The sequence below is a fragment of the Oreochromis niloticus genome, linkage group LG20 (genome assembly GCF_001858045.2).
Source record: "Oreochromis niloticus isolate F11D_XX linkage group LG20, O_niloticus_UMD_NMBU, whole genome shotgun sequence".
NCBI classification, from domain to species: domain Eukaryota; kingdom Metazoa; phylum Chordata; class Actinopteri; order Cichliformes; family Cichlidae; genus Oreochromis; species Oreochromis niloticus.
Window position 1 is genome coordinate 846,277 of NC_031984.2, and position 27,065 is coordinate 873,341.

The 27,065-nt window shown below is 45.9% G+C and overlaps 2 protein-coding genes across 3 annotated transcripts; one reads left to right on the forward strand and one right to left on the reverse strand.

Moving 5' to 3' along the window:
* Positions 1 to 29: 29 nt before the first annotated feature.
* Positions 30 to 4,928, reverse strand: LOC100701093 (proteasomal ubiquitin receptor ADRM1). 2 transcript variants are annotated; one of them, XM_003445980.5, is made up of 10 exons: positions 4,772 to 4,928; positions 3,863 to 4,097; positions 3,240 to 3,356; positions 2,821 to 3,028; positions 2,365 to 2,446; positions 2,148 to 2,287; positions 1,345 to 1,476; positions 1,107 to 1,264; positions 914 to 1,016; positions 30 to 257 (listed from the first exon to the last, which is right to left on the reverse strand). In XM_003445980.5, the coding sequence occupies exons 2-10, from the start codon at positions 4,070 to 4,072 to the stop codon at positions 172 to 174; spliced, it is 1,236 nt and encodes a 411-aa protein (XP_003446028.1). In that variant the 5' UTR covers positions 4,073 to 4,097; positions 4,772 to 4,928; the 3' UTR covers positions 30 to 171. The 2 variants fall into 2 exon arrangements, with proteins under 2 accessions (XP_003446028.1, XP_005477804.1); XM_005477747.4 differs by having other exon boundaries at positions 172 to 257; positions 2,365 to 2,443.
* A 2,735-nt stretch (positions 4,929 to 7,663) lies between these two features.
* dnajc5ab (DnaJ (Hsp40) homolog, subfamily C, member 5ab) lies at positions 7,664 to 26,673 on the forward strand. The gene is made up of 5 exons (XM_003446036.5): positions 7,664 to 7,896; positions 21,618 to 21,788; positions 22,412 to 22,625; positions 24,438 to 24,609; positions 25,529 to 26,673. Exons 2-5 carry the CDS (start codon positions 21,682 to 21,684, stop codon positions 25,624 to 25,626), a joined length of 591 nt encoding a protein of 196 aa, XP_003446084.1. The 5' UTR covers positions 7,664 to 7,896; positions 21,618 to 21,681; the 3' UTR covers positions 25,627 to 26,673.
* The last annotated feature ends 392 nt before the right edge of the window (positions 26,674 to 27,065 follow it).

The following is a 27,065-nucleotide window of genomic DNA, read 5'->3' on the forward strand; positions in this document are numbered from 1 at the left end:
TGTTTTACATTCATAAAAACAACCTCACGTTTCAGTCATGAAGTTTTTATTAGAAAGAGCTGAATACACCCAAAGCCCCGCCCTCTTCAGAGGAAAATTAAAGGTCACGGAGGGGTCAAACCTTTGATAAAAGAAAAAGTGAAAAAAAAAAAACATGATGTCACAGAGACTCTAATCTAGACTCATGTCCTCCTCGTCCTTCTTCTCCTTCGACTCTTCTCTGCTGGCCTGCATGGCTCGAGCGAACGCCTCCACATCTGCTGACACACAAACAGATCAATAACCTATAATCGCAGGTCAGGAAGACCTTCGACACACTAACTCAGTGTTGTGGGATAAATCTAAATGTCACAGATTAAACTGTAATAATACATCACAGACTGATCCCGGATCAGATCAGAGTGCAGGAGCAGACGTGTGATGAACAGGTTTTATTTCAGGTTCTGCTCTGAGCTGCTGCTGAGCGTCACAGGGTTTTCATTCTTCTGAGTGTGTGTGTGCACCTGTTTAGACAACTCTGTGAGGACCAGAAGATTAAATGCTACTATACATTGTTGAAGCTCAAAATGTGGTTTTAATGTCAGGGTTACGGTTAGGTTATGGTTAGGGTAGGGATTCATTTTTGATGGTTAGGGTAAGCAGCTAAGGAAAGCATTATGCCAATGAGATGTCCTCACTAAGATAGCAAAACGAGAATGTGTGTGTGAGGTAAAAGTCTGGACCTGATGATCCCAAATGGACTGATGTCCTCCAAAGAGCAGCTGGTTAATGCTAACTGACCTGCAGGGGGCGCCCACATCAGGACACTGTGACAGCGCCAAATGCAGACGCCCACTGGCTGCGACCGTCCTGTGTGTGAAGATGAACGAAGCACAAACAAACAGGAAGTTCAGTGTGCGTTTGCTTCACTCACCTCCACGGTTGGCTGCATCCACGGCATCGGGCGGCAGTCCAAACTGACTCATGAGGGGGCCGAGCTGCCCGGAGGCCAACGCACTGCTGAACATGCTCATGGACTGGAGGAGGAGAGAAGAAGAGCGAATAGGGTAAGCACGGCGCTCAGCGTGTTTACATCATCACTGAGCGTCGCCAACATTACGTTGTACCTGCTGGAACTGAGGAGAGTTCAGAGTGTTCTGTATCTCCTCGGCACTCTGCGGCAGACTCTCCCCACTGGGGAGGAAGGGGAGGAGCCTCTGCTGGACCTCGGTGTTGCTCAGAATGGGAGCCATCATCTCTGGGGTGCACACGCTCGCCAGGTCCACTGCAGAAGGAGATCAGAGCTGTGAGTGTCTGCGATCCCGTTCAGAGGCACACGTGACCTCACTCAGTCATGTGACTCACCCGCTGAGCCCTGAGCCCCCGCTGCCGGCACATTCATGGTGGCCAGGATGCTTTGAAGATCACTGAGCTGGATGGGCTGGTGAGGGGTGGGGCTTCCGCTGGAGGCCGGGGCCACGGGAGTCTGAGCCGGGGCTGTAGAGGATAGGAGGTGGGAGGAGTCAGGGGGTTTCCAGGTAACAATCAGATGCAGGTGACTTCAGAGAAAATGAATTGAATTGCTTTGCTCAAATGTAAATAAAAGCTGAGAAATATATTTTTTCCACAATGATGCGTCTGTACAGCCTCTTCTACATCCTCTTATTACCTTTTGGGAGAAGCTGTGTCACTTCCAGTAAAAAACCAAAAAAAAACCCCAAAACCCCCCAACCTTAATTGTTGAATAAAATTAACGTCAAGTCAAAATTTGCCACCGGTATGAATAATTATGGGTTTGACTGTATATTTGACATCTTCCACCTGCAACACCACCTGGCTTTTATTTTGAAAGTCATGCCCCTGCTAACAGGGAGCTTGGGCACTTCCTGTCTTGCCTTTTCTACTGTCTGACCAGCTTCCTGTTCTCGTCATTAAGCTTCCCCCCCCTCCTCGTCTTCGGTGCTGGCGGTCTCGGTTCAGCTACGGAGTGTCGCTCCAACCGGAAGCTACAGCAGGAGGAGGGTGGAGGTCTGATCTACAGGTGATCAGCCTCTATCCCTTTTTGTTTTTCTCCGCCTAAAGCCCCGCAATCATTACATAACCCTCTGTGACGAACTGCTTCCCGTTTCCTTTGAAACTCGGCATGAAGCCTTCATCTCTTTCTGTACCTGGTGTGGAGGGCGTGGCAGCGGTCGAGGAGGGAGCCGAGGTGACGGGAACAGCGGCGGGGGCAGCAGGTGCCTGGGAGGAGCTCATTCTGGGAGCTCCGCCTGGAGAAGGAGTCACTGTAGCTGATTGGCTTCGAGAACTGAGGAGGAGGAGCACAGGTGAACAAAGAGGAAGACTGCACGTGTGTGTGCGCGTGTGTGTGTGCATCCATCTCACCTGGATGAGGAGCTGCTGGTCGCAGGTCCTCCACCCCCCAGCAGGTTGGCGAGTCCCGGTCCTGCTAGAGCTCCCAGGCCTCCTTAGACAAAGACATCAGATCATAAACCTGGAACACCTCAGCCCCCAGCTACACGTCACACCTGAGACGGCTTCACCAGTATGCTTCTGAGAGAACTACACCTACGTCATAACTGCAAACCCTTTTTTATACAGCGCAACCTTCCAGTGAGCTGACGTGCAGCCTGCGACAAACCTAACTACACATCAAGGCGACGCATGTGGAAGGCTGCGGCGTAGGGTTGAGAGGGATTTCCTGTTATGCCAGAAATTAGGATGAAATTTTTCTGCAGAAGTTTAAACCAAGCCTGAAATTCAGAGGCGGGGAATAACTTTTAGGAACTGCAGCAGGTGTTCATAAACTACGTTCAGGTGTGTGTAGGTCAGAGCGCTCACCGAGACCTCCGAGCCCCGTGGGTCCCATCAGCTGCATCAGCTGGTTGTGGCTCATGTTTCCCAGCAGGTTCTGCAGGCCACCCTCTCCTCCCAGTGCTGACAACTCATGGCCACCGCCGCCGCTGCCAGATGCTCCGGGTATGGGGGGGTTGTTCAGGTACTCGTTGACCTTCCGGCAGTACTCGTCATCTTTGTCGGTCTTTGGCTCCTGATGGCATCAGAGCAGAGTTATTGCTACTTACAGGTTCTCGTGGCTGGCTGTCATCATGCAAGCATGTGTTTTTTGACAGTGCAATGCTGTGAGGCACCAGCCTTTAGTAACCACACTCTTTAAATATCAGATGCACCCTGATGAGGGCGCTCTAACGCTGACTGCCGCCGTCACATGAACTGATGATCTGGCATGAAGACGAGCTCACCTGCATCCAGAAGAAGAGCCGCTTGGACCCGGCCTTGAACTTCAGGACGTAGACACGTCCAGTGGTGCACTGCGTCACCCTTTTAAACTCACAGTCGTCAGGGAAGATGATCAGGTCCTGTAAGAGAAAACAAACAGGAGGAGACATTTAAAGGAGAGACATGGGGCTGCTCTCACACATCATCAAATATCAACCAATAAGAGAGAGGGAACCAGAGGCAGCAGCTCTGAGACAAAGGCGATGAAATAACGAGAATCATGCGAACGATCGGCTTTGAAATCATCTCTTTCAGGACTTTTTGAGCTCTGCTCAGTGAGATCAATCTGTGGGTGTGGAAGGACGAGCATGTTCCACTCAAGAACACCTCAGTGCTTTAATCCAGCTCTACAGCGCCACCTGTGGGTGGAGGCCAGGAAGTGGCTGGTGGTGGTGGTGGTCGTTGTGTTTCAGCGCTGAATATTTGACTCCATCAGCTCTACCTGACCTCATGGAGGAATTTCTGCTTTATGGAAACGGTGCACAGAGAAATGAGGAAATGAAGCGCCAACGTGCGCCGGCCTCTCCGAGCTCCACCCTGTAAACATCAGGAAGCACAAACACTCGATTGTTTCAGGGTGACTCACATCATCGACGTTCCCCGTGGTCCGATCCTTCCAGCAGAAGTGGATCAGGGAGTCATCGGACTGCTGAATGTAGACCAGCCCTTTCCGTTTGTCCGGGGTCACTGTGTTGCCCTTCAGGTTCATTTTACCTGCTCGAAACTCCACCAGGTACTTGCTGGAGCTTGCTCTGGAGCCGCTGACCATGCTGGGGAAGAGAGCGCCTGAAGACATCTTTTAAGGTTTTCGTTCACAAAGCCTGATGGGAAAGAAAGGAAGGAGCAGAGGGTCAAAGAACAGGCTGCAGTGAGATCACTCAGATGTCTTACGTCAGCAGGTTAAAGCGTTTAACGTTTATGTGTCACTAAATAAAGTCTCCGATGTCTTTAAACATGATAATAACCAACAAACTCAATAAAATTAAAGTTTAACTTGAACTGTTATCTTTAATTATTACCCTTCACTCTTACATTTCCACATTAGTTCTCAGCTCATCACGTATCGATACCTTTGATTAAACAAATCAAAAGTATCAGTTCAGGTTTAAAATGTAGGCTAGTTTCGCTCTGCTTTGTCCTGTGTTACTGTTTTTATGATAATATATTTTGTCGGTAAATCATGGTGCCTGCGCGTATAGCGGCTGAGGAGCACTGTGCTGATGTTTAATGAGGATTTTAATGATTTTTTTTAGTTATATTGTGTCTTAAAATCACTTTTCAGAAAAGCTAAAAGTTAGCCTGCTAGCTAACTTTAGCTGTGTCGTGCTAACGTTAGCACATGACAAGGCTAAACAGAACACCACAGTAATATTCACTGCCTTCGCTTAACTACGGTCGTTCAGACTTTAGAAACAAGAGCCAGCTGTGTATCTGATGGCTTTCCTGCAACTTTTCTGTGAAATGTGAAGTTTGTTGAGATCTCCAGCATAAATACCTGAAGTTGTGCCCGCAGAATAAGTTTTTCTACTTCTTCGCGTCGCTCAAAGCCAACGTCGGAGATGATCTACGGAGGGACTCGACTTCCGGTTAAACCCACTGTACAGAAACAGACTGCAGACCAGCCGGTAGACAGTGAAAGGCGCCCTCATACTGTTGAAATAATGACATTCGCTGCCAAACAAAAAATGTTATTTTAGTTTTCATAAATCCAACACAACATGTCTGAAACACAACTCCAAATAATTTTTATCACATTTACGCTGATTTTGACCATAAACACAGGCATCCTGTTCTGATTGGTCAGTTAAGGTTTTACAGCAGGAGGTCCTCCAATCGATGGGTCCTGTTTTCAAACGGTAACTCCAGCAGACCACCATATTTCTGTCATTTTCTTAAGGATGTGGAACAGAGGTGGGACCAAGTCATTGTTTTGCAAGTCTCAAGTAAGTCACAAGTCAAGTCTCAAGTAAAGTCAAGCAAGTCAGAGTCAAGTCGCAAGTCAAGACAGACAACTTTCAAGTCAAGTCCCAAGTCCGAAACTTTGAATTTCAAGTCCTTTCAAGTCTTTTTTTTAACCCTCTGGGGTCCCGGGTATAATTGGCCGTTCTTGACTACTTTTGATTTTACTTCTATATTTCACTTTTAAAATATGTTTTTCTTGCCTTGTTTGGTATCATTATTTACAGCACAACCTCAAATATCTGAAATTTGAGTTATTTTTTTCATTTTGGTATACTATATTAGCACAGTTGATCTAAATTCAGACAACAAATTCAGAATCCGAGTAGAAAAAAGTTATATTTTTTTACATGTTTAACGAATCATTTTCATAACTTGAAATGCAAATAGAAATTGTACATTTCTAAAAATTATGCACAAGTTTTGCAAACAACAAAGTTATATGGTACTATTTACCTAAAAATGCAGCCAAGGCCTCAGGCGTTTTTTATATAACCATTTAAATCTATTTACAGAACAATCAGGTGTGCTGCATCAAATAAGAAGGCACACAAATTATTTGTGCCAGTCCAAAAAATGTAGTTTGTGTTCAGTATAAGACAGAGGAGAACAGCACAGGCCTAAACCCTGCAGGTCTGACAACTGGAGGTGCAACAGTCCAGTTTTCTATGTGGAGACAGCGTTTACACTGGAATCTGCCTTTGACAGCTTTTTTAGATCAAATATGAAATTCAGCAGTCTAACCGACACACAATACAAAACAATAACTACACAACAAACTAACTATAGCCTCCAAACACGCTAAACGTCACTAATGTCTCACATATGAAAACTCTCTCTCTCTCTTTCTTTCGCTCGCCCGCTTTCCGTCGCGGGTGTCACTCCTAAAAACTTCCCCTTCTCCCTAAACAACCAAATGTCACATGTTGCCTTATCATTTTTTTGATTGGCTGACATGGTAAACTCTAACACCAATAGGGAAGGGGTGTTTTTCTTTTTTCACTCGCAAGTGGAGAGCGTATGCTAGGCTGTCTGTAGAAAACGCCGTTTTTGTCTAGCATCCCTGTTGAGAATAACCTTTGCAAATAAACAACAGCTAATAATATAAGATCAAAGTATTTTATTTGATGTATTGACATAAATGACAGAAGAAAAAGGCCATGTATAGCAGGACTACTCAATTACACACTAAGGTGGGCCACATTTTCTAACCAAAAAAAAAAAAATTTCCCTGGCTCAGACATGCAAAAGTTAAACACGACCATACACTAATTGCAAATTAAACACAGTGATTTTGAATTGTGATGTGATGGTAAAATAAATATTTGTCAGTCTAAACTGGGTTAAATCTACGGGGTTAATGATGGGGAGGAGACGGAGAGAGACTGAGTACAGCTACAGAACCCACTTTCTGAAACGGACCCTGCTCACCATTCACCGACAATTCTGAGCTAACAAGTTGCATGTTATTCTTGGATGCGCTTGCAGGACCGGATTTAAAATAGCATGACAAACATATCATACCTGTTAAAGCCAAACAGTATCATCAACGTAGCCCGAAGAACATTTGCTAATAAGATGAAGTTAGCTAAGTCAGCTGTCTCATCGTAGCAAAAAAAAAAAAAAAAGCACCACCTACCGTTCTTTATGCAACTTCAAATGTCGGACAAAGTTGGAAGTTGTTCCATCTCCGTCTGTGATTCTCTTCTTGCATGTTTTGCATATTGCATTTCGTTTTTTGTTGACTACTTCGTAGTTTATGTACCTGAAAGAAATTACTCTTGGAAGCATTTTTGGCTCGAGCGTTTTTGTTCTTGTTTTTTTCAAATCTGGTTAATTTGATTGGCTGTGCTACAGCCCACGCTCACATACATACGGAGTGTGGTAAGAATGAATGAATGAATAAAGTGAATTAATGGTCCGCACTTTTTATATAATATGTATGTTAAATTTTAGATTTGGGTAAAATATCAAGTCTTTTCAAGTAAACAGGTTCAAGTCCAATTCAAGTCCCAAGTCACTGGTGTAAAAGTCCAAGTCAAGTCACAAGTCTTACAACCTTTTTTCAAGTCAAGTCTAAAGTCATAAAATTAATGACTCGAGTCTAACTCGAGTCCAAGTCATGTGACTCGAGTCCACACCTCTGATGTGGAATAGTACATAAAATCAATATCAGCTCACGTTGCTGTGAGGTCCGTAATGCTCGCATAAGGGTTTTACCACAAAAGAAACCTGTAAAACATCTAAACACAGAACGGAATCTACCGCTACGACGCTTCTATCACAAACAGGGTTAATGTAAAACGTTTGAACACCGGCTCCACGGAGCGCCACGAACTCGACAGCGCCTCCTGTGGAACAAGAAGCTCAGACAGCGGGCGCTCTTCGTGATTTCCTCAAGAGCACCTCGATTTCCTGAGCGCTTGTGAGCACGCGCGCTGTCAGCGGGAACGAGCAGCCAGAAAGTGGGAGGGTTTGCGCGCGGCCGTTGTGTTCGGATTGACTGCGCGCCCCCTCCCGGTGTAGCCGTTAGCTCGGTGTCCGGTCGATGTTTTAGCGGCGGAGCGTGGACTGGAAGTGGGATGATAGTGTTGTAAACGTCGAGCCAGGGTTCAGCGACCGAGAGAGGACCAGCAGCCGCTCCGCCCCGGGACAGAACAGGTAAGAAGCCCGGGCTAGCCGCTGACGTTAGCCCCGCCGCCGTCCTTGGATTAGACTCGGGCTAACAACATGGATGCTGCTGCTCTCACGCCTGCAGATTATCCGCTTTAACCGCGAGCTGAGTCCTCCGCCGTGACCGGCCAGCTCCAGTTTCGGTCCCCGGTGTGAGGGGCTCGGGCGGACTCCGGGTCCTCGTTAGTGTTTGTTCAGATGTGACGGATCTAATAGGGGGAGACGAGCGGGATAAATCCGGCTTTAGGGGCAGGGGCAGGGGTGGGGGAGGGGGTGGAGGTCCGTCGGTTCTGATCAGAGGTCAGTGCCGTATGGAGCAGGTGGGGTTATAGGCTGTGTGTGCAGGTGGGTACCGGCCAACACCGTGAGCTGGACCTGTCCCCTCAGCAGGGGCGTAACCACGGTTTTTTAAAAGGGAGGCATGCGGGATGATGTTCCTGACCCTCTCAGTGTCTCCTCTCTGACTTAAACCGAGGATGTTTTTTGGCTTCCCGTGGTTCCCATCAAGGGCAAATTAATTTTAACACCAGAGCTGTGTGCCCACCGTTGTTCTCCCCCTAAAGTTCCCTAAACCCACTCGTTTAGTTCAGGCTGAGCCCAGAGTCTCAGAGTTAATAACAGGAAGTAAAACTGCTAGCATGATGTGTTTTAGCTTTGGTTTATCAAGAAGTCATGCGCACATGATGAAAGATGTCTCCAGGGTGATGTCACCACCAGGAGTGGTTGGTGATCAGTTATGAACGTGTTCTCACCTTATCCATCCTGGTGTTGTGGGTAGGGGGACGTGTCTGGCCTTAATGAGCTTTGAAATATAAATGATGGTGAAGTCTTACCGGTGCATGCTGTCAGACACCTGCGCGTACGAGCACACAGCTGAACAAACAGCAGGATGTCTAAAACCTAACAGGAAAATTCATGTCTGACCTTGTTTCCTTCCATCCTGAATCCCAGAACCTTTTACTGCTTCTTTGACTGTTATTGGGATCTTTGGACCCTTGGTGAAGTTCACGCCATTACCTTTAGGCAACAAGCAGAGCTGAAGATGCTCAGGTGTTCACTGGGAGTGAGCACGATGAGTCCATCAAAGGGACAGCTCAGAGTCTGAGAGGTGAGGCTTAGATGGTGCAGAGGAGGGAGGGTGGATATATTGGACAGAGGATGATGAAGATGGAGCTGCCAGGCAGGAGGTTCATGGATGTAGTGAAGATTATGTGACAGAGGAGGATGCTGGGATAGGAGGAGACCATCAGCTGTGAGCAGCTGAAACGAGGAGAAGGAGTCGGGTCTATTAGTGTGGGTTTCATCAGCAGGCACACAGATGGACTCTAACTGCTGCCTGGTCCCTGAGATATGATCTGCAGATCTGCCCGTCCCATTGGCCAGCTGCTGGGTGACCTCAGAGTCGGCGTGAGGCATTTTCATCTGTTTATGTTTTAAATTTTTCATGACCTGCACACGTCAGGGCTCCTAAAGTCAATTTTAACTGAGTCAGCTGGTCTCTGTGTGATGACTGATGATGACATCACTAGATCTGACACAAGTGGTCATCGATGACTCATGTGACTTTCATTCATATCAGATCACGTGATATCAGGGCAGTTAGCGGTCAGCTGAGAGGAGCTGGTTGTGGGTCAGCTCGGGCTCTCGGGGTGTTATTGATTACCTGATAGGTGTGTTCAATACACTTTAGCGTGCAAGATGGATAAAAGGCATCAGAGCATCACATTTAAAAATAAAATCAGCATATCTGTTTGTCAACGCTGATCGATAGCTGCCCCTTTTCCTGTCGTCCAGGCTGCAATCAGCTGTTCTGCAGCTTCCGGTCACGCAGTTTGAGCCACGAGGACCCATAAAACCCTAAAATTATTCTCCAGTTGGGACCAGCCGGCTCACTGCTTCAGACATTTGTATCCCCAAAGTGATGGCTGACAGGCTTCATGCTGCCACTTCACAGAGAAAACCCACCAATCAGATAACCTTCTGTGAGCAGCACTCATTGACAGTGGGAAGAAAGCAACAGACCTTCAACACAGCCAGGCTCAGGCAGCGGAAAGATGCTCGTTGTGCTGATAGAAGGAAGGAAGTCAGATGCTGTGACCGTTAGGGAGTCCTGACTGCTAAAAACCACAGCTCAGGTGGTTTTAGCTCCTCACAAACACACCTGAGCTGTGCTTTTAAGTGGTTTTTAAGATGAGTTAAAGGCCACAGTATGAAGAGCTGCAGATGGAAGCACAGGTGGAGTCTGTTTTTTTTATTTATTTTTTTTTATTGAGGCGGTAAGAAGCTGTAAGTCATGTTTATGATCTGTAGCACTCATTTAAAACAGACTGTATGTGAAAGATGGACTTAGCAGCTGTGAGGTCAGCTGGTGTGAGCCCATGATCTGAGCGTTTTCCCCGCTGCCATCTTTGGGGCTTTGAAATCGGGCATGTGATGCTGTTCGCTCATACAGTCATTGTCTAGCTCCGCCTCCCTGCGTCCCGCTCCTCTGTTACTCTAACAGGCCGTAACCAAACGTCAGTCAGAAACCAGCGACTGAGACCAGAGACTCCTCGGGGAAGGTGTTCACTGAGCTCAGAGATCAAGCAAGGCTCTTTTTCTCACAGACTTCTATCCAATCAGAGCAGAGGAGTCACCCCCTACTGGACATCCGAGCGAATCCAAGTTCAAGATTCTTCAGCCCACAGGTCTCAGCGTGTGGACTTGCAGCAAGCACGCAGCAGTTTCAACATTACTGGATTAGCGGGGGGATATGACCTCAAACAGTGTGGGTGTTTCTTTAATCTCATAAAAGTGCAGATGAGGTCAGAGGTCATATGCTGCGGTTAAACATTCACCTTTACTGCAGCATCCTGATGAGAGAAGCGACACAAACATGGTTTTGGTTTGACTTATGATCGCCTCAGGCCATCCTATCACAGGCAGTTGTGTGATTGCAGGTCACCTGACTGCAGGTAAACATTCACCGTCACTTTCCCTCCTCCTCTGGCTTCGCTCGCCCTGTCTTAGATCAGTTGCTTCTTCCTCCCCGTCTCTCCTGCCTGAGCACAGGAGGCGCTGTGAGAGTTTCAGGGCTGTTGTGTTGATTGTGTTAAGGCGTTGTTCATCTCGAGTGCTTTTTGGTTCCACAAACAGATCAGTGTGATCTCAGCTGCTGTGTGTGAGGCTCCATTACAAACACACACTCATCCTGGCGTTTACAGGAAACGCATCATGGACGTAAGAAATCCCTGAAAATGTGAAGTTCAGTCAGTTTGTGTGTTTCATTGAAGTGTGCAGAAAGCTGCTGACTGCGTGCTGATTGGACATTAGCTAACGAGCTGGGCCAGCTGTTTTTATATCATAGCATCCTCACGCCAGCACCGACAGACTGATGGGAGAGCAGGCTGAGGAGGTGGGTGTGGTTTCTGTAAAAATGACAGCCCTGCCACTCGGCAGCCATCTTGGTAACGCCTCGGGGCGGTTGTTGTGGCGCTCGCCCTCGGCTCCAGAGCGCTCTCAGCTATTTGCTGGCTTTACCTGTCGCAGATTGGACCTCATCTTTAATGTTGTGTTTTGGGCTCACCTTCACCGCTCCAGCACCTGGTTTAATTTGGTGCTTGCTGCTCCACCAGGCACTCGGTAAGTCCTACCAGGCGCTGGTAAACTGAACCAGAAAAGGCAAAACAGGCAAACAGTACGACATGCTCTCAGACATGTCTGCCTGCTGCTTCATGCTCCTGTACTCAGATTTCCCACCTCATTTTAGTGTCCTTGAATAGGATTTTTCATCCACCCAGTCTCATAAATACAGATTTATGTCCACATGTGGAGGCTGGAGGGGCTGCTGGTAGGGGTGGAGTCATACATATAAATATGTTAGATTATCGTCATTCATGTGGTTAAGTTTGGGCATTACAAACCAATCAGGTCGGCTGCTGACCTGTGCGCTGGCCGTGGTCCTGTGAGCTCACCCTTTCATGTACTGGCTGTTTGTCTGACACAGTTCACTGGGTTTCTAACTTTAAACCGTGCATGTGTGGACAGACGTTCATCACCTGTGTGACTCTCCTGATAAGCACTAAGTCAAAGGTGAAATGCTTTCATTTTCACTTTGAAGGTGTTGCTGACAGTCTGTGTGTTACAGTGTGCGATCTGCGATGTAGAGCAGCGAGCACATCAGCGTTCTGACGTTTCCTCTGTGCTTTGATGCAAAGTTTCTGTGCTGCTGCTTAATTAATATTAATAATAACTCAGTGTCCCGCCCAACAACTCTCAGGTTTTACTGCCCCATGTTCATTTTTATTGGCTTGTGAAAAAAGCTTTTATTTTTGTTTAAATATTAGTGAAAGTGTCATTAACACAGTATTTTATATTATTTCTTTCTTTTATATTATTTCTTTTAATCTGAAAAATGTTTTGAGGGCCTTGAAATGGTCTAGTGCCTCCCGTGCCCCCCTTTAGACTCACCCCTGTGTGCTTCCAGGTGAAAACTCTTTGCTCTCTGCCGTGCGTGCTATGACATCATGGTCAGCTCATGCTGCTCAGCTGTGTTTCTACTCACTAATGTGGGAGCCCCATGTAAACTGGTGCTTACATGGGGACCACTAGAGTTATATTTCGAGTTATTCAATTAATTTGTGCAAACGAGAAAGCTGGAAGAGATTTCAGGCTAAGACAAAGAGGAGATGATGCTCTGTGGCTCGATCTGTAGGCGACACTCGCTGAGTGAAGTGAACGCTCAGGCTCCCGACTCATGCAGCAGCTGTGTTTACTGAGTCAGCCGCAACTATCGATTACAGCCCTGTGTGTGTGTGTGTGTGTGTGTGTGTGTGTGAGCCAGTATGAATGAATTATAGCATCTGTTTGTCTCTGTGGTTTTCTTTACGAGGCTTCTTTTCACTGGTTTCACCCTCAGATGCGTCCCCCGAGGCGACGCTCACCTGCGAGCTGAGCTCCACCACTGAGGTCGTCCTGCTCTGCTCATTATTTCAGCTTATTGACTGTAGAAAACATGGACGACGCCACAGCTCCCCAAAAATGAAGCCAAAACGTCTCTATCGCCCCCTGGTGTCTGGCTGCAGTATAGGTCATAAACCCCGCCTCCTCCATGTTAGCGGATGGGACTGGGGTCAGACTAAAATAAATTTATTCTCCTCAGATAATTTTTTTCCAAAGATTCTTTCTTTTGTTATCAATAGTTCTCATCATGCTGATTGATGTCCAAGGGGTCTCCTTTCCCATAAGTTTGATTCTAATTCCTACCGCGGCGATGTTAAATTGGGGTGAAACGTCATCATAGCAGCTTTGACTGGCAGCTGCAGTCACGGAGAAACTTGCGTATCTGTGTTCGGGAATAGCAGATAGAGCGTAGGCTCTGAGAGGAGGGCCAGCGTTTACGCTACGAAAACACGACCGAGTGTTTTAACCTGACAGCCTGAGGTGTTCTTCAGTAAACTGGACAACCCGACAGAAGGACCCGAGGCCCCGCTGCACTTTTTCGGTAAGTTAATCGTGTTTGTAAGCTAATCCATAACTACCGTCCTTAGCTAGGTCCTGAGACCTAGCTAGCTAAAATGAGCACTCGGCTGTCAGGGTTCGTTTAGCTAATCTGTGCAGGTGAATGAACTTACTAAAGAAATCAAGAGAAACGTTCCGGGCTAATCAGTCACTAATTACTGTTACTGCACTTTTATTACAAGTATTATACTGTAAAAGCAACAGGCTGCACGCTGCTGCAGCTCCTGTGCAGAACTGAATATCAAATATATGCAAACAACAGGATGTTTTCAGTCTCTTGCCACATCTGTAAAGACAGTAACATCTTTTTAAAAGCTTGTACTTCAGTAACTCCTCATTAATCAGGAACTATGGATTAAAGTACTGTAGTGTACTGTAATACTGAAAACATGTAAGAGAAGAACTTCAGATCCTGAGTGTGTGAGGACAGAAGAATCAGCTTTATTTCAATTTTGAGGGATAAAATTTATATTTGAGTTTGATGGTTCTGTTGTCTTTGTGATTACAGGAGCTGCCCTCAGATTCAGACCTCAGCACCACCCAGTGACAGCAGACAGATCATCCAACATGTTCACATGTTAACTGCAAAATGAACTGATGAAAACAGTACAAAGGTTAAAGTACCACACGTGCTGTAGTGAAAGCTGCAGCTTTATTGATAAAGTTAAAGACAAAAAACAAAAGGATTAATCACTCATGTAACTGTGTCACTATATATCAGCATTAACAGGACCTCAGTTTGGTGTTTCACAAAGCTGCTGATCTCAGACCTGCACAGCTTCTGCTTTAAACACTTGATGTACTCAGCTGCATGAAGAGCATATGAGATTTTCTCTGGCACAATTAAATAAAACCTGATGAAGGTCAAAGGTCGTCACTTGTATGTTGAACTACAAACTTGTCATCTGGAATTCTTTCACAGTTTTTTGCAGATAGTGTGTTATTTACCATAAAGTGATTCGGAGTTATTCATACCAGAGTAACCAGAGAGGATCATATATTTTTAAATATATAACTTTCTACAGGACTGAATATAATATCTTTATGTAAAAGTCTGGAGCCTCTGGGGAGTATCCGAGTATTTATAACATTACACAAACCAAAGGTCTCCATCACAGTGTTCATGAAATGCTGGGTTTATCCATCTCCTGGATCGGGCCTACGGAGGAGTGCTGAAGATTTCCCTGTGAGGGAGCTGCTGGTGAAGATCATGAGTCCTGCTTGATCAATGCGATGAGCTTCAGTCTTCCTGGTGTTTCTTAAATGAAGCCTCTCTCAGTGGGTCAACAGAACTTCTGGCACAGGACAGCTGTGATGAAAGAAAAGGAAGAAGTTTCTCCAAACCTCTGGACCCAGGAAACCCAGCTTGGTCCTGGTGGTCTCCCTCACTAGTTTCTCTCCAGGGTGAATGTAGCTGTTGATATAATGTGGACTCTATTATTAAATGAAAAGAACAAATCACACTACACTACTGAAACGTTCTGCTGATGTTTTTAAAGTCTCCATGTTACCAGGCTGTAGAGGGCTCTGAAGATTTAAACAGTTTTAGATCCATTACACTCACAGTCTTATGTTAAAATCTCAAAGGACAGCATTACATGTTTGATATTAACAGTAACTCTGGGCCTCTGTAGAGTGTGCAGATGATCTCATCGCTGTCTAAAAATGGATAAAAACAAACATAAGAAGTGCTGAATCCTTCAATAACACAGACTATTAGAGTAGCAGGTGTGTAGCATCGCTAACTAGCTAGCAACAAGCCTCCAACACAGTGCGTATGCTAGCGGCTAATCTAACTAACGAATTAACAACAGAGTGATTTTAGAACTATAAGATGATAAGCTGTGCGTCTTTTTTAATAACAGTGACATGGTTGTATTTACCTTAATTAAACGAGTCGTCAGTCGCGGTAAACCAGCAAAAAAACTCGAGCAGCCAGGCTACGTAAAAAGTGTAGGGGGCGTGTTTGCGGTCATGTCCAGCGGGTGTGTGGGCGGGAGCGTTACACAGTCGCTCCACCTCAAGTCACTACTGCGCAGACTCTGGCTCCAAATTTGCAAGATGGCAGCCTCCACAAGTGGGATATTTTGGCTTCATTTTTGCACCATGGTAGGAGGCGGAGTCGCGTCGTCCATGTTTTCTACAGTCAATGTTTCAGCTCCTTTAACAACCTCACATCCAGAATGATCTGGTAACTACACATCTGTAATCTGAGGATAACTGAGGACTGTCTGACACATCAGAGCGGTCTTTCTAGGAGCCTACACCTGAGAGGTCAAAGCCCCGCCCTCCAGAGAGCACCACCTGCCCTCATCTCCTTCACACATCAAATGCTCTGATTGTGGTTTTCTCGGCTCATTTAGCAAATATCACAAATTTTTTTCAGAGCAAAATGTTATTATCTTAATGAAAGAAAAGAAACTCTGATGTGCAGGTTGACTCACTGTAACGACTGAAGACAGCGAGCTCTGTCTGTCAGGTAAAGCAGCTGCAGCACATTTATAGACCCACACAAATATCCGGTGCTGGCTTCATGACTTCAGCTGGACTTTGACCCGTTGCTCTTTTTCACTTATCTCCTTATTTTCTTCCTGACTGCTTTGATCCTTTCACTGCTCATACCGAGGCTCTGACCTCTGGCTAGCTTTAGCTTTAGCAGCTCTGCCTCTGTTAGCGTCTTGAAAACGTCCGTGTTTGTTTGGGGGGGCAGCCAGTGCACATGCGTGGCACGTACCCGCCCGAGAACGCTGGGAATCAGCTGATTGTGGTCCCGCTCCGGTCGATGATCAGCGGGAGAGATAAGAGCTTTGCTAGGGTGACCAACCGTCCTCTTTTGTTTGCACTTGTTGACTTGTAAAAGCCTATATGACACTTTTTATTTCACCATTCTTTTACCACACAGAGAAGGCATCATTTAAATATGTTAAAGCTTTATTTAAGCAAACAGTATTATTAAAGTTCTTCATGACTGGGCCAAGTGTCCTCTTTTTTTGAAAACCAAAATATGGTCACCCTAGCTTTGCTCAAAGTCTGAAATGATGTGATTGTAAAGTAGTGTGTGAGCACAGACAGACCTCATCTCCATCTTCATCTTTCAGCGCTCGTCCTCCTCCCGTTTGGTGTTACTGTGGGCTGCAGAGCGTCCTCAGTCTCACTCTCTGATCAGCTGATCAGAGGTTTTCTTTCTAACTCTATTTAAATGCTGTGAAAACACAATCATGAAGTCGATACCACTGTTTAAAAAACAGGGACTGACATCACTTCCTGTTTATGTGGGTTCATTTAGTACTCCAGTGACAAATTTGACTTCTTGGATTGTTTTGTTTTAGACACAACTGCTCAGGGCCTCGTGTAAACTGAAGGCGCCTGTTAAGCTTTGATGGGTCACTTTGTGTTTGCAGACAAATCTGCAGATGAGTGTGCGACCTGTCAGAGACATGGAGACGGTTAAACCTCACATGTTTTTACGCTTAAATCCAGTTTAAATCTTCAACAAACTAAAACGCTGCTGTGCACAGATCTGTTTTTACTCGAGTTTATCTTTGAAAATCAAACAGCATCTCCTTCCTTCCCCTCAGTGTAAAACCTGCAGTTGCTTCATGATGACACAGGATGTGAGAGCGAGCGTTCACTGTGCCGTGGCTCGTTCTCCTCTCAGCACTGTCTGCACACGCTCACAATTATAAACAGGCTGACTTTCACTCACACACACACACACACACACACACACACACACACACACACACACACACAGGCATTTATTGTGTGACTGTTGATAGTGTTTTGTTTTGAAAATTTACCTGAGCTTCCTGTGTCTGACTTCCTGCCCTCCTCACCTGGTCTGTGATGTTTGTGATGTGATGATGTGTGCAGTACAGCGGGGACGGGGCTTCCTGTTTACATAGTGTAACAGTAAAGTTATCCGCCCAATCAGCTGCTGAAATAAAGGCTTGGATTAGAGACGAGCGACGAGTCACAGCGCCGCCAACCTCATCGTCTCCATGAAAAGGAAGAGAAGAACATTTGTGTGCAGGAACCAAAATGAGTCGATTAAAATGTCACGACTGTTCCATCATCTGTCATCAGACTGCACTGCAGTGCATGATGGGTATTATTAAAAATCCTGCAGTCACCTCGTGTCTATCTGTGTTTGTTCACAAAGATTGATGTGTCAGTGTATACAATGGAGTGACACACACACACACACACACCGTGTGCTGTCACAGCGCTGCCTGTTTGTTCCTGTGAGTGGCCAGTTTAACTTTCAGATCACTGAACATGATCAAATCTGATTGGTTGCTCTGCTCAGATTATTATACACAAACAAAGCAACGTAGTCCTGCACGGATTCCTGTCATTGTTTAATCCCAGTCAGGTCTGTGCTATGATTGGTTATTCTGAGACTGTGTGGTGGGCGTGGCTTGGTGATGCGTAGGGAGGCCATCTGGTGCCATAGAAAGTCCTTCAGAGTTTAATTTTACACGTGTTTGTTGTTGTTTTGATCCACTGCACAGGTGATGTTTACCTGTAGTTTGCTGTGTGTGCTGCTCACACTGGGTGTCTGTATGAGTCTCTGACAGCTGATAGTTGCAGGTACATTAATCCTGTCAACAATAAAAATCTGTTTATGAAAGATTTTAGCTTATATTGTGTTATTTAAAAAGTTTTTCTAATTACTGGCATCGAGTGCTAAGAGATTTATTAGACCAGTGGTCATAAAAACGAGCCTGTCAACAAACTGAATTCATGTTTTTACCCAAATTTGAGCCGAAGAAATGACTCAAGCACAACATGAATATTACATTCATAATAATATGCTCTATTCTTCTTTTGTCTGCTTTTTATTGTAAATTTACAATTTCTTGGACATCAACAAACAATAAATTAGATTAAAGAGCTTGTTCATCCTGGTGGGTTAACTATTGCAGACATATAAAAACATAATTTTGATAATTACTTATACTGTTAATTCAGACTAATAAATAATATAAGTACTGAATTTGGTAAGCACTGTACTGAAACGGTCTCAGGTCCAGCATCCAGCCTAGCTTCACCTGGACCTGTGGACCGTGTTTGTGCTGTTGGAGCCTTTTGGAGCTGTTTTAAAGGCATCATGTGACCAATAGTATGACGGCTGTGAGGTCACTGCACTAACAGACCGCCCAAGAAGGCGGAGCTCCAGGTTTGGTGCATAGTTACGTCAGAGTCTGTCCTAACCACGCTGCATAGCATTAGCTGACACATTAGCGTTCAGCCCTGTCACCCAAATATGGTCACTCCATTAAACCAAGATGGCCAAGACCAAAATGCTAAAATTGCGGACCAATGGGTGACATCAGGGAGGCGGCCTCCATCTTTTATATACAGGCTGTGAACAGACTGTATGTGCAGGAAGTTTGAATATATCAGTGCGGGGTCGCATGTGGGCAGGACGCACTCGCTCTTTGCTTTTACTTTGGCGTTTACACTCAGGAGTGGAAGTGGACTGTATGTTATGGAGAGAGCGACGCGGTACATGCGTGTGGTTACAGCTCATCAGAGAGGCGAGCTGTGTGGGCAGATGGTTTCCTGTATATTTAAGTCTGCTCCGTCAGTCTGTGTTGAATTGGCTTACTGTGGTCTCTAAGCCTGCTAACCCCCTGCACACCTGCCTCCTCACAGTTCAGGTGTTCCTCGCCGCAGCGCTCGGGACGGCCAGTGTGCACTCCTCTACAGGAAGACGCACCGTTTCCCACCTGTACTGTGGTCTCTTTGATTAGCATGAAGAAACACTGCAGGTGGGTTTGTTTTTACACACTGCCAGGTGAGCTTACCTGCTCACATCTCTCCACTCTCACATTCATTCAGTCAGGACTTCACCAGATGTAAAGCATCTCCTGTGTTGGAGATAGTTATGAATGAGTTTTATCCCTGTGCTGAGCGAGGGGGGCGTTCAGCAAACTTTGAGATGCCAAATTAATAAAATGAATCTTCTGTGGTGATTTCACGCCCCCTGGTGGAGAGGTGGAGCATGGACGAAGGCTTTAACCGTGAAGACGTGACGAGCGCAATCATTTTCTCATGACCTGTTAAAGAAAGCACTCGGCTCATCCTTCATTCAACCACTCTGACAACAATGACTCCCTCTGCTCCGAGTTTGAGGTCATAGCTCAGAATGTTGCCGTCAGCATGAAAGCGTCATCTCTGTGGTAATGTCACCATCGTTTTCTCAGGGGTGGAGCTTGGAGAGGTCCAGCTGAGAAGTGATGCTTATCTGGATCCAGGTATGTTTAGAGGACAAACCTGGACATTTGGTGCACTGTCAATACAGATTCAGTGTTTTAGATCTTTGAGTTTAAGCAGTGCTGCAGGTGACGCACCTTTGCACCTTCCAGGTCACTGCAGCTCGTACGTGTTAGATTTGCTTTAAACACGATGAGCTGGTTCAGGACACACATAGTAAACCTTTCTCCCCTCTGCTCCTGCTCGGCCGGCTCTCAGGTGAACTCGGGTTACCTGACTTTAACCGTTTATTCCTTTCTCCTCTTAAAGCACACAGCAGCGCGTTAGCGGATTAGTGGACGTGAGGAGGCGGCTCACAGACGGGAAGCAGGAAGTTGCTCGTCTCATATTAAACCAGGTTTTCTCTGGACCATCGGCGCCGTGTGATGGTGAGCATCTCAGTGTCTGTGAAAGCAGCAGCAGCAGAAGAAGACGACGACGGCCTGCGAGTGTAGACCATCAGCTGATGTTTGCAAACAAATATTAAAATCAAAATTGGAACCAAACTACTCTGTAAATGACTGAAATGTTTCAGCTGTTCATTAAAGCAGAACTGTTTTCTTTGTCATAGCAACGACACATCATCACCGGGACTTAAATTATTACGTTCAGGGCACGTCGAAAAAAGCCGAATTACACAAAAAGTAACACTTAGGCACAAATAAAATATGTAATTAAATAAGAAAATATTGATGAATAAAAAGAGTGGAATAAATACAGATTGGTGATGATACTGTAGTGGCTGTAGTGCAGGGATAGCGGTGTCTACCTGTGACTGTGGAAGATATTTGAGCAGTGTCCTGATGGCTTGTGGGTAGAAACTGTCCCTGCAGCTGTGGGTGTGGATGCTCCTGTGAAGGGTGTAAGGTGGGGTCAGACCTGCTTATACGCTGTGCTGACCGCCCTCCATAGAGCGTTACTGCTGCCGTACGAGGTCTCTCCACCTCTGTCCCCTCGATGTTAACGGGCGTGTGCATCTGCCCTGCAGTCTCCTGCAGTCCACAGTCAGCTCCCGGGTCTGATGTTGAGCACCATGATGTCAGGGCTCTCTCCTCTGCTCTGTAAGCAGACGGGTCTGATGGTGGTGTCGTCTGCAAATTTACTGACAGGGTTGGAGCTGTGTGTGTGTGAACAGGGTGCACAGCAGGGGGGCACCCTGGCAGTGAGAGCTGTGTTTGACATGTCGTCACCTCTAACAGGTCGGGTAAAAGCGGAGCTGTTTCAGAGTCATCGGCTTGCTGAGGGTTGGATTATCCTCCGCGCAGCGCGGCCTGCGGGCCTCCAGCCTGACTCAGACTACAGCATCCTCCCACAGCCTGGTCCTGTCACTTATATCTGGCAGCTCTTCACTTCGTTCTTGTTCCCATCAATGCAACAGAAAACAAAAACATGTTATAGCAAAACTGTAAATGCAAAATCCACATAGTCATAAATGATCGAGTACAGCGTGAGCATTGATTCATTCAGGTTACACTGACCAGGCTGCCAGCTTCATCCTCAGGGTCACACATGTTTTTGGAGGTTAAAGGGTGGCAGTCCCAGCGGACAGTCCCCTCACTCTTATTCTGAAAGCTCAGACCCTGCTCAGCAGCTTCCTGTCTCCCAGACAGTGTAAACAGAGATCTGATGCAGGTCGTCGTCAGGTAATCTGCTAAAAATCAGCCACAGCTGAAGCACGTTTGTGCTTTTAAGGCTGTAAGAGTCCTGACTGATTGGTTGGAGTTCAGCTCGCTCGCTTCACTTCAGCCTCACAGAGCGATGAGCAGCCGACGTGAGAGGAACGAGTCCGACGGCTTCCCAGGTGCACCGCAGGTGTTATCTGCTCTTACCTGGAACCGTATCACCTCATTACCCCGGTTTGTGTTCTCACAGAGATAAGGACACACTGACCTGAGAGCTGCAGGTGAAAGGCTCGTATCCTCAAACCTGTTTCTGGGTTTACCTGACAGGTGAGAGGCTGAGTGAGCGAGCGAGCCCGTGAGAGAAGCACACACACAGAGAGAGAGAGAGACCATGGATCACCAGAGACAGAGGACTCTGTCCACATCAGGAGAATCGCTGTACGCCGTGCTCGGGGTCGACAAGAACGCCACTACGGAGGACATCAAGAAATGCTACAGGTGCGTGCGTGCGTGCGCGCGCACGCACGCACACACACACACACACACACACACACAAGTGCAGCAATTAGCCACTAGAGGGAGCCAGGGTCAAAGGTTATGGAGCATGTTTAAATGATTGTCTCTGCAATGATTCCTTCACATTAAACTCCTCTTCCTCACACACCGGTCAGCTTTCAGGACCTTTTCCTGCCACAGCTTCACCTTCCAAAGCCAAACAGCAGAGAACTGATTCATCTTTTAATGTTTTTCCTGTTTCTAATACAGCTGTAGAGGAAAGTCAGAAAATGACACCTGATTTATCCCGACACACTAATTTCATCTGCAGCAACATCATTTAAACTCATTTCCTCCTTTTTTCCTGTTTATTCTCTGTTTTATATATTTTCTGAAATCGCACATTTTAATTTTAAAAAATAATAACCACAGGTTTCTCACTTTTCTGCATCAGTTTAAAAAGAAAGCACAGAAATAAAAATGTGTCGAAGGGAAATAGATGATAATCAGTTCAGCTCAGGAGATACAGAAGCAAATGAAAGGTGTCGCACTTTAAAGTGAATAATCATTGGTTGTTTGGAGTGATCTCAGAGTTTCCCTCCTTTGATTGTTTTTATTGTTTTTAGGAAGCTGGCACTGAAGTTTCACCCAGACAAAAACCCGGACAACCCCGAAGCAGCAGAGAAGTTTAAGGAAATCAATAACGCCCACTCCATCCTGGTGGACGCCACCAAGAAGAACATCTACGACAAATACGGTTCCCTGGGGCTGTACGTGGCCGAGCAGTTCGGAGAGGAGAACGTCAACACCTACTTTGTTCTGTCCAGCTGGTGGGCCAAGGTGGGTCAGCTTTCACGACCGCAGATCTCGCAGCGCGTTCGATAAGCAGGCATGAAGCTTTCAGGGGCTGCTCTTGTCTTTAATGTGCTTCTAATCATAGAAGGATCCGGATACGTTCCCTTCCTCGCACACAGGTAAGCCTGTAGAGACCAACACAAAGGTTTTAGCTGTCGCACACAAACTCTATGGAAACACGTGAACCGATGCAAATCTGACTGCAGCTCATGTAACTCTGCGTCCTGTCAAGGTATCGGGACATCACAGCACACTGAGTGCAGCTTGGAGGCCAGTAAGAGCTTCACATGGAAGAAGAGCTTTGTTTAAAACGTCAACATATTTAAAAAATTCCTTCAGGAATTCATCGGTATGCCTTTTAGAGTTCCCAAATTTGTCAGTGTGAACCTCCAGACGTTCCAACATCATGACATGACCTTGATCATTTCCTCGTTTATATTAATTTGTTAAAAATCTAAATTTAGCAAATATTACTTTGTGTAGAATATTAGAGGAATTAATGAAATCACTGACATGTTAAATGAAGAGTAGTGGTCCTAGTATTGATCCCTGTGGGACTCCATAGGTGAAACTTGATGTCCTTGTACACTATAGGTGACAGTTTGGACACCGTCTCATTTGTAGATTCTGACTGAAGGCATCAAAACTAAGAATGAACACAGATGGAACTTTGTAGTAAACAGTAGGCTGTGTAGGCTGCAGGATGCTGTGGAAGCCATGCTGGGTCAGTCTGCCTTCAGTTTTGAATAAATGCCCAACAGTGTCACCAGCAAAGCCCCCCCACACCATCACACCTCCTCCTTCATGCTTCACAGTGGGAACCATGCATGTAGAGACTGTCGTTCATCTTTTCTGCATAAAAACACGGCAGGTGGAACCAAAGATCTCAGATTTAGACTCCTTGTCTAAAGCACAGATGTCCACTCCTTGTGTTTCTTGGCCCAAACAACTACTTGTTGCTTTTCCTTAGTCGTGGTTTCTTAGCAGCTATTTGAGCATAAAGGCCTGATTCACACAGTCTTCTCTGAACATGTAGAGATGTGTCTGCTGCTGGAGCTCTGTGTGGCATCTGTCTGGGCTCTAATCTGAGCTGCTGTTAACTTGTGATTTCTGAGGCTGGTGACTTGGATGAATGTATCCTCAGCAGCAGAGGGGACTCTGGGTCTTTCCTGGGGTGATCCTCATGTGAGACAGTTTCATCGTAGTGCTTGATGGTTTTCTGACTGCACTTGGGTACGCATTCAAAGTTTTAGCAGTTCTCCAGACTCACTGACCTTCAGCTCTTAAAGTAATGATGGACTGTTGTTTCTCTCAGCTGATTGGTTCTTGCCATGAATTCTAACAGTTGTCAAATAGGGCTGTGTTTGACAACTGTGAACCCTGACAGGCACACCTGTGAGGTGAAACCATGTCAGGTGACGACATCATGAAGCTCACTGAGGGAAGGCCGAGGGTCTGCAGTCAACAAAGCAAAGGGAGGCTACCTTTAGGAATCTAAAATATAAAACATATTTAGTGTTTTTATCAATCTTTCTTTGTTACATAATTCCATAAATCTCGATTCATATATTTGATGTTTGTATCTACAATGTCTAAAGTAGTAAAAATACAGAAAAACCATTCAATGAGAAGCTGTGTCCAAACGTTCGACTGTTACTGTGTGTAACTTTGTCATACAATGAGAAAGTTTGAGTTCCTGCTGTTTGTTCTTCCAGATCAGTGTAAGATTAAAAAGCCCCGCCCCCGACCTGACAGAGCTATTTATGCACTGAACCTGGTGTCCTGCTCTGTCCTCAGGCCCTGTTCGTCTTCTGCTGCCTGGCCACCGGCTGTTACTTCTGCTGCTGCCTGTGCTGCTGCTGTAACTGCTGTTGCGGCAAGTTCAAACCTCACCCGCCAATGGACCAGGACCCCGAGTTCTATGTCTCCCCTGAGGACCTGGAGGCCCAGATGACGGCTGAGGAGAGAGGTGAGGATGAGTACGGTGATGCCACTCTACAGGACTGTGCTGTCTTTAGCATTTCTTTATATGGGAAACTGTTGCTCAAAGGCACTTAAACAAATCTGCAAGTAACACTTAAAGAAGTCAGAGGTGGCTCAAGACTTTTGCACAGGGCTGTAGGTACAGAAAACTAGTTTCAGGAAGACCTTTGATCATGTGACAGGTCACCTGATGTTAGGTTCACCTGGAGACACTAGAGAGAGAGAGTGTGTGTGTGTGTGTGTGTGTCTCTGTCTGCGTGAGTGTGTGTGCGCCTGTGTGTGTGTGTGTGTGTGTGTGTCTCTGTCTGCGTGAGTGTGTGTGTCTCTGTCTGCGTGAGTGTGTGTGCGCCTGTGTGTGTGTGCGCGTGTGTGTGTGTGTGTGAGAGCCCTGTTCCTGCTCTGATCATGTTCAGTCCTGGTGTATTTTTAGCTGCTGTGATCTTGTCTTGCAGCAGGTTTGTGACTCAGGCGTTAGTTCCTATGAACTGTGGGTAAAATCTGTCCGCCGTCGCCCTGCAGCCTATAACCTGAGTTTACTTCCTGTCATTTTTAAAACACTGCTGTCAGATTAAAAGTCCTGTTAGCTGATGTTGTACATGTGCATGTTGTGTTGCAGTGTTATACAGAGGTTTGTCACAGAAACATGGAACTAAACACAGACACATTCATAAAGATATATTAGTGATTTTTTTTCATGATCACCAAATTGATAATTGGGAAACATACCTGCCACTTTATTAGGTACACCTTGAAGGGCAGTAAAGGGACAGGTGTGCCTAATAAAGTGGTGATTTTATATTTACATGTATCATAGTGTGTTCAGTGTTGTAGTTTAGTTCTATTTTAGTTCATTTATGCAGTTAATGCAAGTTTATTTTCATCGTATGTGTGTGTTTTGTCATCAGATGGCGGCGACCCCATCGTGATGCAGCCATCTTCAGCCACAGAAACCACTCAGCTCACCTCTGATGCCCACCAAAGCTACAAGACCGACGCATACTAAACACGCACACACACACACACACACACACACACACACACACACTCTCTCTCCTGGAAATCCCACTCAGCTTCACTCACAATGAGCTCAGCCCAGATTTTCCCTTTTTCACGTTTCCATGTTTGAATGTCTGAGGTGAAACGAGGAAGAGGAGGGAGGAAATCTGGAGGAGGAAGAGAAACAAACACTTGCAGTAACGCTCTGGTTTGAACCTCACAGTTTATTATTTATCCAGATTCACGGTTAATGTTCAGATGAAAGTATAGACAGGAAGTGACACGCTGACTGTCTTAGCTGGGCGCCAGTGAGGCAGCTTCTTCTCAGGTCTGAGGTTTCATCAGGTAACCAACAGGTGAACAAGGTCAGGGTGAAACGCTGCGTCACTTTTTACCATCCAGTCACTGGAGGGAAGGCGGGACAAATGCTAAACCAACCCACCGTCACGGCCTGCTCGTCTAACAGTTTTCACTTCCTCACCGGTGAGAGTTGTTACTAAAAAAGTAACTACACATACTGCATTACATTGAGGAAAAGTAACAAGTATGTTACCTAATTACTCACTGAAGAAAGTAACTAGACTATTTGTTACATTACTTTCTCATCACTCTGCAAAATGACCTGAAACTCATCGTCTCACAATCTACGGTGGCCCTGAGAGGTCAAACGCACTGCAACTCAGTGACAAGCTAATAATACGTGGCTAATAGCAAACATGTATACGTTACTACATGAATCATGTGATTAAAACACACATTAGCTGCATCTCCCTCACACTGCAGATCAATCCTCTGCTTTTTATTCAGCACGTCTCAGTGCGACACGTTAACGTCTCCATCACGTCTCCGTCACGTTAATGTCTCCATCACATCTCCATCACGTTAACGTCTCCATCACGCCTCCGTCACGTTAACGTCTCCATCACGTTAATGTCTCCATTACATCTCCATCATGTTAACGTCTCCATCACGCCTCCGTCACGTTAACGTCTCCATCACGTCTCCGTCACTTTAACGTCTCCGTCACGTTAATGTCTCCATCACATCTCTATCATGTTAACGTCTCCATCACATCTCCATCATGTTAACGTCTCCATCACATCTCCATCACGTTAACGTCTCCATCACATCTCCGTCACGTTAATGTCTCCGTCACGTTAATGTCTCCATCACATCTCCATCATGTTAACGTCTCCATCACATCTCCGTCACGTTAATGTCTCCGTCACGTTAATGTCTCCATCACATCTCCGTCACGTTAATGTCTCCATCACATCTCCATCATGTTAACGTCTCCATCACATCTCCGTCACGTTAATGTCTCCGTCACGTTAACGTCTCCATCACATCTCCATCATGTTAACGTCTCCATCACGTCTCCGTCACGTTAACGTCTCCACCACGTCTCCATCACGTTAATGTCTCCGTCACTTTAACGTCTCCGTC

Bases quoted from the DNA above. Each gene is read 5' to 3' on its own strand.
- LOC100701093 (XM_003445980.5), bottom strand. From the start codon at position 4,072: ATGTCTTCAGGCGCTCTCTTCCCCAGCATGGTCAGCGGCTCCAGAGCA. The intron at 2,447-2,820 runs GTGAGCGCTCTG...TCTTTGTCTAAG, and splicing joins CACGGGGCTCGGAGGTCTCG to GAGGCCTGGGAGCTCTAGCA. The intron at 1,477-2,147 runs GTACAGAAAGAG...TATCCTCTACAG, and splicing joins TGCCACGCCCTCCACACCAG to CCCCGGCTCAGACTCCCGTG.
- dnajc5ab (XM_003446036.5), top strand. From the start codon at position 21,682: ATGGATCACCAGAGACAGAGGACTCTGTCCACATCAGGAGAATCGCTG. The intron at 21,789-22,411 runs GTGCGTGCGTGC...TATTGTTTTTAG, and splicing joins GACATCAAGAAATGCTACAG to GAAGCTGGCACTGAAGTTTC. The intron at 24,610-25,528 runs GTGAGGATGAGT...TTTTGTCATCAG, and splicing joins GATGACGGCTGAGGAGAGAG to ATGGCGGCGACCCCATCGTG.